Source organism: Xiphophorus maculatus, chromosome 9 (assembly GCF_002775205.1).
Source record: "Xiphophorus maculatus strain JP 163 A chromosome 9, X_maculatus-5.0-male, whole genome shotgun sequence".
Lineage (NCBI taxonomy): Eukaryota > Metazoa > Chordata > Actinopteri > Cyprinodontiformes > Poeciliidae > Xiphophorus > Xiphophorus maculatus.
Window position 1 is genome coordinate 5,617,708 of NC_036451.1, and position 11,177 is coordinate 5,628,884.

General features: G+C 37.9%; 1 protein-coding gene across 7 annotated transcripts in view; it reads left to right on the plus strand.

Moving 5' to 3' along the window:
• The window catches only part of LOC102231174 (casein kinase I), a 46,858-nt gene extending 38,146 nt beyond the window's left edge, over nucleotides 1-8,712 (plus strand). For 5 of the 7 annotated variants that reach the window (XM_023339542.1, XM_023339545.1, XM_014470556.2 and 2 more), the window contains exons 10-12: nucleotides 1,440-1,541; nucleotides 4,247-4,353; nucleotides 5,547-8,712. In XM_023339542.1, the coding sequence (XP_023195310.1) occupies nucleotides 1,440-1,541; nucleotides 4,247-4,353; nucleotides 5,547-5,601 (264 nt within the window). In that variant the 3' untranslated portion in view covers nucleotides 5,602-8,712. The remainder of the gene's footprint in view (nucleotides 1-1,439; nucleotides 1,542-4,246; nucleotides 4,354-5,546) is intronic. The other 2 variants (XM_005803907.3, XM_014470557.2) reach the window with 1 other exon arrangement.
• The last annotated feature ends 2,465 nt before the right edge of the window (nucleotides 8,713-11,177 follow it).

Consider the following 11,177-nt stretch of genomic DNA (forward strand, 5'->3'; position numbering starts at 1 on the left):
TGGACTCTGACAGTGTTGTCAGAAAGAAGGATCTTGTCCAAGGTGCAGGCCATCTTGGACAACGAGTCCCATCCACTCCATGACGTACTGGCCGGATACAGGACCACCTTCAGCCAGAGACTCATTTTGCCAAAGTGCACCACAGAGCGCCACAGAAAGTCATTTCTGCCTGTTCCCATCAGGCTATACAATGTCCAAGTCTGTGCTAATTGATAAATTATTTCCTGTGCTCATTTATAGGTTATTTATTGATTAATATATTGCTTGTTATTTATTTATTTGTTCATATCTAGTCATTTTGAACTATTCACTCTTAGGTGTATATATATTTGACAAACTTTGTATTTTTCACCTAAGATGGAGTAGCTTTAAACAAATAAGCAATTTTCCCTTGGGGATCAATAAAGTATATTTTATTCTATTCGAAATAGCCCACGTGTCACACTTTGGACACCCCTTCCTTACAAACCAAGCATAGTTTTCTTTCCACTTCCTTTCTGATAAAGTTTGTGGTTGTAATGGAATAAAACGTGGAAAAGTTCAGGGTATGAATACTTTTTTCAGGCCTCCTTCCTCTCTAAGCAGCAGTCATTATTGCATGCATGAGTTGAAAATGCAAACTGCATTGTTCATACCAGTGATGACTAATTACATGCTTAGTGTGTGACAGCGTTTTTAAGTTAACATGCAATCTGAGCCTCTTATTTTTAATGCGTAGGCGAGGAATCATTTGTGAGATTTATTATGCACAAAACATCCATAAATGATGGCTGATTGTCATAAATAATGGTGCAGATAAGGTTGCTGTGCTTGTTGAGTCATCGTTTACCGCGGCGCTCTTGAGGAGTTCATTTCATTTTATGACTGACTTATTACAGTGGACTCTAGCTTCTCCCTCCCTTTTTTTATTTTTTTTACTGCAGTTGGTTTAATGTGATTGGCTTGGAAACAACGTGCCATCTTTTAACGCTGGCAAAGCGCCTCCTACTGCATTGTGCACGTTGGCCATGACTCGGAAGATGTTAGTCTCTGTAGTAAATAGTTGTGATTAAATATTAAAATAAGTTTTCAGCTGCAGCAAAACTAGTCCTGCAATGAAATCACCTGAGAAGATTGATTGCTGTCTTTTTTTTAAATGGAAAATCAAGTTTGAGGCTGTTCTTTTTACCTCTGCATGAGTTTATTTGTATGCTTCAAATAAATTTTTGCTTCCCTTTACTCCTCTATTAACATAGTTTGTCTTAATAAGCCTGCTTCTGCTTGGGAGATGTCGTCTTTAATTTTACTTTTCTTTTTTTGTTGTTTTTTTTTCCATTTACTCCCCTTTCCTCCGTGTTACTCCCCCCACACCTGATCCCTCACATGGCCTCCTCCTCACCTTTGACCCCTCCCTTTATTCTCACCACTTCCTGTCTCAACCCTTTCTGCTTTGTATCAAGTCACCTGAGCCCAAAGGAAGTGAGTCTCAGCCCACCCCCGTGACCAATAAGGAGACTCTGGGGTCGCACCTCACAGCTGAGCGGCTGGGGGGCTCTGTTCAGGTACCGCTGCTGCTGCTCTGATGGCTAATGCATGAATGCATGTAATTTTGTGACAAACTTTCCCCCCCGCTTCCCACTGAACCCACATCGCCTGCTTGCCCGCCTGCCTGCCTGCCGGTAGACGCGCTCTTTGTTGCTCGTGTTTTTCAATCGGACTCTTTGAACATCGGTGTGCTCTGCATGTTGCTGAATAAAAGCTCCCCTGCTTCTAGGCGGCTTGCAGCAAAAAGCCATGCAAAGAGGACGTCCGGTTCGCTTTGCTGTCCCAACCTCATGATACGCAGGTGCATCTTGTTAAACCAGAATGTCACCTAAAGAATTATTTTATTGTCATTGTGGATGAAGGAAGCACAACAAAATTTAAAATATAGCAACTCTCAAAGACAAGTCAAATAATTGAATAAAATAATAATAAATAAGTATATCTCAATAAATCAAAAAATATATTAGGAACATAGAATAACTGGGATATTAAGGAAAAATAAATGATGATCAGATTTTTAATGGATTAGCTGTGTTCAGGGTAGCAACAGCAACAGTTTGTGCTTGACTTTATTGACCTAAAACTAATATTAAAGTAACTCGTATCGATAGCATTAATATATCTTCCCCGAAAATAATCAATTGTCGTATCTTTTATTATCTATCGTGATAAGAATTTGGATTTATCTTCACAATAAATTCCAAGTAATGATGTTTAATCTTTCCTTCATCTCACCTTTGAGATCCGGATCTCATTTCCAAAAGCGCCCTGAGCAGAAATCTGCAACACACAACAACCTGGTTACACAAAAGTAAAAAACAAAAGAAAACATATGCACAAGTTTAAAACTAAATACAAAACAATATAGAAGCAATGACACTGATTAATAGAATCAGGTTGCATGTTTTAAGAATCACTCAAAAAAAATCAAACGAAATAATACATCTTCAGACTGGAGCAAAAACCTTTCATATTGTTATTTTCTTCATTATTTTTTCAATAAAAATATCACAAAATTTGAATATGTGTGCAGTGTAGTGATACAAATCACACGTCCTTATGTGAATAGTGTCCTAAAGAAGCATATTACAAATGAAGTCAAGTCAAAGTTTATTTATTTAGCACAGTTAAAACAACCTCAGCTGACCAGGTGATGTTCACAACATCACAGATAAACAATACAACAGAAAATAAAACAAAATTTAGTGAAAATAATAAGACAATTATGAAATTGGAAGGAAATGCCAAAAACTAATATAAATAAAAACCAAAACAATACTGCAACAATTTTCTTTCCTAAAGAAATAGGGAGAATAGATGTGTTTTCAGTCTGGACTTAGGATTTGTGTTTGCACATCTATGATTGCTGTGCCTTGCAGTCACTCTTTAAAATGAGTAATAAGTAGCTCTTATCACTTTTACTGTTATCATAACAGAACCACAAACTGTCATGACAAAACTTAAAGTTCTAATCGCCAACCTCTGTCGACACCTGCTAAAAAGTAATTGTTAGCTAGCCATTTGGAGGTGTTGCATCCAAGAATTTTAATGGAAAGCTTAGTGGAAGGAAAACGTGTGGTGGATAACATCACACAAGCAACATAGATAACACAGAGGGTTCTGGTTCTCAGTGCACACTACTAATTACATGCGACCAAAGTCAGAGCTATGCATTCAGAAATACTTTTATCCCAAAAGAAATATGCATTCATAATTACATGTAAGCATATTTTAGTGTTTCTCTTCAAGAGGAATGTACCTGCTTGCGCTAATAAAGTTTAATTACCTTCCCTTAGAAGTACTCAGCATATGTACTGTACAGTAGGGTGACATTTCTGAATAAAACTATATTTATTTAGTTATGAAAACAACTGTACTCTTCAATAGTTAAGTTTTAACTGAATTTTCATCAGCTCTCATCAAAATCATTACATACACTGGAATAAAGGCACGAAAATGTTAAAACTCTGTGTAATGAGTTTCACTTTTTGAATTCAGTTACTGAGATAAATTCATGATATTCTAATTTATTGAGATGCTCCTGATGAAATTAACTTCATGATTAAAAAAACATCTCAAAACTGAAACTCATTAAGCAGATGATTAATTTCATTTTGTGTAATTTTCTCTTATAAGTGACAAAAAAGAACAACTGTCTGAAACATTGAAGTACTTTTGCTGTCCAAACATGGACATTAATCCATAATTTAGTCCCATTGTGTTTTTCCCAGAAGTCCCAAGTCTCCACTATTGAAGTGGGACAAATACGCCACCTAGTGTTGCTTAGTAGAGCTGCAGGTTTTATCAGTGTTTGTCTTCACATGCAGAGCCAAACAGGTAGATCTTGTTCTTCCTCTCTTGCGTTCCAGCTCCGTTTCTAATGCAGATCAGGTGACGACTGTGACACCTGCACCATTCTGATTGGTTTTAAATGAAGCCGTCATTCGTGGAAAGCACTAATCTGTTGAACACAAAAGGAAAGAGGAATTAGCTACTTTTTACTGTAGAGTTTCTCTTTGGAGAGGATGAACAGGAAGAATATGAGCCAGCTTTAATTTTTAGTTTGTGATGTCGCTTTAGCGCTTCAGTCCAGATTAGACGGTCCTTATCTGACCGCATCCATGTCTCCAGCTGCATAACGTAATTTAAAGATGATCCCTTTCTTCCAGTTGTCTGTGTTTGAGAAGTCTGATATCACTTTTTATTTCTTGAAATCCTGCAGGTGATGAGCTCAACGAATGGCGAGCTGAACACGGACGACCCGACAGCCGGACACTCCAACGCTCCCATCACTGCTCCCACTGAGGTTGACGTGGTTGACGAAACCAAGTATGAAAAAAAAAAATAAATTTTATTATTACCAATACTTCTCATCCTCTCTACATTAGATCATAGGTTGTAGCTCTTAGTCAGTTGTGTCAAACTCATCTTCATTTTGGACCAGAAAAAAAAAGATAAAACCAATTAAACTGTTGAAATATCGATAGATGGCTCCTCCTCCAGGAGTTCGAGTGTTTTAGTGGTTTTTGCTTTTAAAATTACATATTGGTGCCAATTCAGAAATGTTTGTTGGGAATTTTTACAATATTTGTGCTAATGTATGATGCTAAATATGACCTTCTATTACTCACTGTATCAATTGCAGAATATAACTTGACATCATAAGACTGAGGCAGCAGTCACGTAAACTCAATGTTTTTGACCAATTTCGAGAAAATTTGCAGTAAAAATCAGAAAAGAATGTTGAGATTTGTTGATTTTGTGTGAATTTTGCAGATTTGTGAAAAACCTGAGGGACTTATTGATGTAATTTGGAGTCTAGAGGGCCACATATAAAGCTACGGTGGGCCAGATTTGGCCCGTGGGCCTTGAGTTTGACACATGCTCTAAGTGAATTTCTATATTATTTTTGCTTGACACTGGTCTATGTGTTCATAGCAACAGTCTGACAACAGCTCCACAAATGTAACGGGATTTGACGCCAAAAAACATGTAAATATTTCCTTCACAAAGAACAGAACACTCAGTTCGTTACAGTTTTATGATTTCAGGCTTGACGTTTTATTTTGCGATCACTGGTAATTGATCATCTGAACATCAGCGGTGGTTTATTAGCTATTTTATTTTCCTGCAGCACATCTACTTGTTAAGGTTGTCAGTCAAGCTCTCCCTCACTATTTTTTTCATGATCTGCAAAATGTGATCCCATCGGACATTGTTTTCTAGTTCTTGTTTACATTTAGTATTAAAGAACTTTGTCCCTTTTCTCTTATATATCACTTATACATGTAAGATTTTACGTGTTATGTTGACAACTTTACAGCTAGAACCATGGTAGTCAATAACTGTGAGCAACTTGTCTGTAGAGAACCTGGTTGCCGACATGTTAGTGTGTTAGAATTTGAATTGGAGATGATCAAATGCAGTCCAGACTCATTTAAAGCTGTGAAATGGCCCTTTAGCTAATACAGGATGCTAACTGCAGACATCCTGTTTGTCTAATTGTAACTGTTTCCCTGCAGGTGCTGTTGTTTCTTCAAAAGGAGAAAGAGGAAAGCTCTCCAGAGGCACAAGTGAAGGAAGAGGATGGAGGCAACTTGAAACATTGTGGTCACTGTCAAGTTTTAAATGGAAGCAACTACACAAAAAGGCCCCGCCCCCTTCGTTCCTTCTCATCCTCCCCTCCTGGCCGCCACCATGTACCTGCTTCCTTCGCGCTCCCTCTCTCTCTCACTCTCTCCCTCTCTCTCCGTTCTCGGCGCTCCCCATGGCTCCCGCCGAGTTGAAGGAATGTCGCAGTCCTACTGACTCCACAAGAGACTTTTGATTCTTTTACAGACTAATTCTAAGCGTACCTGCATTACAACTGGGAGCTCGAGGAGAAGCGTATAAAAGCTGTAACAATGAAACTCGAATACAGTGGCGTGAATTTAAAAAAGAAAAAAAAAAGATGCTGTTTGAAGCAGTTGTTGTATTCTAGATTCCATGCAGAACGTTTGGATCAGCTGTCGATCAGGGGAAACTATTCAGGTGGTTCAAGTGAAAGAAATCTGCTCCGTAGGAATTAAATTTTCTTTTTTTTTTATCCTTTATTTTCTCGGTGTGTATTTTGGGATCAAGGTGAAAGGTGAACTATGCTGATGTTCAATCTGAGAGACACAGGAAACATTTCATCTTTAAAACTGAATCTGATTTTTATGTATTTTTCTTTTTTTCTTTTGTTGTTTTGTAAGTTAATCCTCAGTTTTCAGACTCGACCCCTGCATTCAACGCTTCTTTTCGTGTCGTAGTTTTCTGGAGTACAGTTCTTTCCTCTCGTCCTTCATCGCGGTCTTTGTAGCACAGTCACTGGCCTCAGGTACTGTGGAAGAAAGAGCAAAAGCAGATACTAAGCTCTCATTTTTATTGCACTTTTGGGAAAGAAAACAATTACAGCGGAAAAACTTCAGGCTTTAAATTAAAAGTCAAGACTGATCTAGGATGATTATCTCTAGGAAAGGAAGATGTTTTGATTTCTTGTTTTGTTTGTTTTACATCCAAATAATTTACCAGAAAATTGTAGTTTGTGCCTTTTTAAGTAAAATGTTTAAAGCTCAAGTGAGTGTCCCACAGTGAAATTTTATCTAATCTGACCCAAATGCTCGGTGGATTAATGTCCGTGCTCGTGTGTTTGGGAGGGAGCACACTGGCGACCGCTAATCCGGAAGTTCTTGTAAGCAAATCTGTGAAATGAGCGCGTGCATCCCTGCAGCCCGCTTCAGAGAGGTTTACGGCAGCAGAACGGCCAAACATGGCCGATGTTGTGAAATTTCATCTGGATAAGTAGGAAAGAGACAAGAAGCTCGGTGAGGTTCATTTAAAGTCTCTCTGGAATCCCGTTTCTGATCAAACGGATCAGTAAAACTCATGTTGTGGTTTCATGTACCTCATGTTGCGTCTTCTTGTTTTCCTCCAACATGTCTGACAAACTTTGAATCCCGTCACCTCCAGCGCATAGCCAGCTTTTGTTTGTCGCAAGAAGCATTTGAGTTAAGATTTTTGTTTTCATGTGTAAATTTTAATGAAAAAGGAAAAATCTGAGCCCGTTTATGTTTGAGACCATGGACTGATTACTAGTTTTGCACCAATCATTGATTTCTACTGTTCTGTGAGGTTTGACCTGCCGATTTCAACTTTGACTGCTTCCCATGTTGTTTTTTCTTTCTCCTGAGGATTACTGAATTTAATAGAAAATTAAATATTTACAAGGTTCTTCCTGTTATATGCATCAAAGCATACATTTCTAACCATAATTTGATTTGTATTTATTAGGGATTCAATTCAGAAAAAGGTTACATACTGTCGGTGATAATAGATTGATAATGCATCATTAGAAACAATTCATATTATTTTCAGCATTTGTAATGCTAATCAAGAGAAAATTGGCCAATTTCTAAACGATAGTTTGCGGCACACCAGGAATTCACATGATGCATAAATGTCCCAAATTATAAAAATAAAATGGTACATAATTATCAGAACCAAATTTATGCCACAAAACATTTATTTTCTGTTCTAATAATCAGTCCGGTTAATTTATTTTTTTCCCTGTAATCCGTCCGTAGCTACCCTTCCAGAACATGTTGACCAGTATGTTATAGCATATAAACTCATTTTAAAAACCAACTAAACTGAACTTTGAGAACAATTTTATACCTGCAGGATTCACAAACACCGTTTTGATCAAGATTATTTCAAACCTCATCTGGTTTTCACACAACGTTGGCACCTTTTTTTTTTTTTAATTAATTTTACGTTCACATATGAATCCAGCTGTTTAAGAGAGCAGATCATTTGTTCCTCTAAGCAGGTTTTAGAGGATTGATGAACAGAAGTGAGAAAGCAGCTGTGTAACCCCACAAAGTTCTTGGATGCCTGTCATAGCCATGACTTAATTTAGACATGCAGTATAAGGAAACTGCAAAGTTGTACGTTTGCTGCTGTATATTAACCCAAGCGCATATCCAAATGTTCAGGTTATGGCAAGCCAATAGGGCCAAATGTTTTTTAGACGTGTCTGGTTAAGAAATTATGTTAAAGTCACCTTGGGTTGATGAAAACTCTTCCAGATTTTATGCCTATAAGTGGGTTTTCAAGACCACCTGAGCAGCAGAAAGAAAGGGGAAAATCTTTACCCAGTTAATGAATGTTGCGCCATTTGTCATTCTTAAACAAGCCTTTAATATTGAAAAGCTGGACCTCCACCCACCGCCATTCAGGAGCCATTCAAAACGCATTTTTGATGGGGATCTGGTGACTACCCAACATGATTTTATGCAATTTGTTTGGGAAACGGGTTGAATAAAAAAACTTCACTGATTTTTGTCGCTAATGGCTTGCCATATAGGATGACTCTACACCGTTACATGTGGACCCGTTAACAGCAGGGAGCACTTGTGGCTCATCAAAGTATTCCACTGAAACTAGATTGGTTCTTGTGACCAGTAGGGAGCTCCAGCTTGTTATAATCCATCACTCTGCGTTTATTATGTGATTTCTAATTGGGGGAGAGAGTTTCTGGAGATGCTCAGACCAGTGTTGAACTGTGCTTCTGCTCTACGTCTCTTGGTGTAACTATTTGCAACATGTATTTGTAAATATGACAACGACAGATCTCTAATTGTGAATAAAGGAAGTTTTATCACAGGAGTCAGTCATGGAGCAGTTTTTCCCTTCTGGTTGCTCTTCAGTCTGCAGATATACGTCGTCTACATCTACGCCACCTGGCTGATCGTCGGTCGTCTCATCTGGCAAGTAGCAGATGAAAGTCGAGGTACTGTTAAAGCTGCAGTTTGTAACCTTTATAAAATATTTTTTTTTACATGTTTGAAGCTGCCACCATATTATGACAGTTAAAGACAAAATGAAAATAAAAAAGCTCTTCTGCTTTCTCAAAAAATCATAGAGAGAAGGAGGGACTTAGTGCTGTAGTGAATGCTAGGCTAGCTAGCCTAGCCACTGATGATGGCGGATAAAAGATTTTTCTTCTCCGCCATTGGCACATTTAGTTATGAGTACATGAGGTTGATTGACAGCACTAAGACCCTCCTCCTGGCTCTGATTGGTTGTTTTTGGTCTGGAGCGTTGCATTTCTTCAGACAATAGTAATTTCTCAGTGAGGAGGTGGAGGAGATTGATCGTCCCACAAATTATCAGTCTCATAACTTACTGTCATGATATAGTGACAGTTTTAACAGTTATGTAAGTAATAAGTAAGTAATACTGCAGCTTTAAGTACCTCCTACTTTTTCTGACGCCTTCAGCACATCATCACAACAACATTCCTTTATCAAGCATTCAACATTTTTACCAGCAACTCCCTGAGAAGTAGCTTATGAGCTCAGAAGGCTCTCAGTTCCACCAGGTATTTGCTAATTGCTGCTGCTAGTCTACAGGAGTTATGGAAAGCCCAGCTTGGAGACTGCAGCTTTGGGAAAGAGCTTTGTTGAAAAGGTGGTACTCGGTTATATCACTCGTTTTCTACACCCAGAATAGTTGCCATGGGAGATTAAAGGATTTGAAACAAATATGTCTTTTTCTTTTTTAATGAGTGAATGAAATTATGTAAATTTAAAAAAAATTATTTGACATCTTTATTTCAAGACAAAAAGTAGTTCATACAATTTAGAAAAGTGAAAGTAAAACCAAGATTTAAGTGCTGAAGTCCTTAAACATTACAATTTAGTAAATTCACAGAGTACAGTTTTAGTCTACAGTAATTTCCACTGTCGGCATAGTAGTCTAATTTCTTGCATATTCAATATTTAATTGCTATTAAAGCTCTATTGGAGAGAACGTGATACAAGATGCTACAGATTTGCATGTTAACAGGTTTATTTGAAGACGGAGGATGACAGACACAGATGACCAACCCCCTGCTTATCGATCACTTTGCATCGGGGCCTTAGATGAGTGGTTTGCCCAGGACGCCAAACAGGCTAGGACCGCCTCTGGTAACTGCAGTTAAAATAAGTCATTTGTTGAAATCCTGGAATGACTATTTAATTGTTTTTACAGAGGAAATGTCAAGATGAGGTTTGTTAACTTGGTGGAAGAGATGCCGAGACGCAGAGACTGACAGCAGCTCAATGTTAGCTGTAGTGATGAGAAAAATGCTGGCGACGGTGAGGATGATCAAAAAAAAAAAACAGAGGAGGAAAATAATAATGAAACACAATGTAAATGTTTTTTTTATCGCTGTTTGTTGACAGATAAAATTTCTGTGTCGCTTTTAGTTCATTGTTTACGGCCATACCACCCTGAACACGCCCGATCTGATCTCGGAAGCTAAGCAGGGTCGGGCCTGGTTAGTACTTGGATGGGAGACCGCCTGACCCCCCAAAGTCCATATCCTGGGTCATGATCTCCAGGGGAAAAAAATAAAAAAGAGAGATCACAGGTGTGAAAAACCCTGTTGACCTCCTCCTGTGCTCCTTACCAGGCGCTGTAAGCTTTTGCTGACTCTCCCACAAAAATGTATTTTGTGAAATATGATACGTAAAATGTACCAGAGGTATGAATAAATGTAGAAGCTCTTGATCCGTGCCGAGTGTGAAAGTACAAGTCGTTACTTGTACTTTCACAAGTAATGATTTGTGAAAGCCACCAGAGGGTATTGAGTAATAAAAAGTCACATTTAACATCATACATTAGCGCAAACATCCTAAAAATTCCTAACAAACATTTATAATTTGGCATCACAAAACTTCTGATTTAAAAAAACCACTAAAACAATTACAAAATCCTGAAGGAACAGCTATTTATTGATATTTTAACAATTTAATTGGGTTTATTAATGCATTGTGGCACAACCTGCCCTTTTAAGAACGTTCATATTTTTGATACGGCCCAAAATGAAAATAAGTTTGATACCCCTAGGCTAGATGTTTATTTTGGGATTATTTATAATACTTTCAAAGGATTACCTGTAAAGTTTTAAGGGAATGCTGCCCTCTAGTGGATGGCTGGTTGAAGTACAGCGGACTACATAATGCAAAAGACCAACTTTACAAATTTAATTATAAGTTGGTGTTTAGATCAAGATGTTTTGGAAATCATCTATGAACATTAAAAGGGCTGAAGTTTCGAAATAGTTGCTATTTTTAACAATGTAT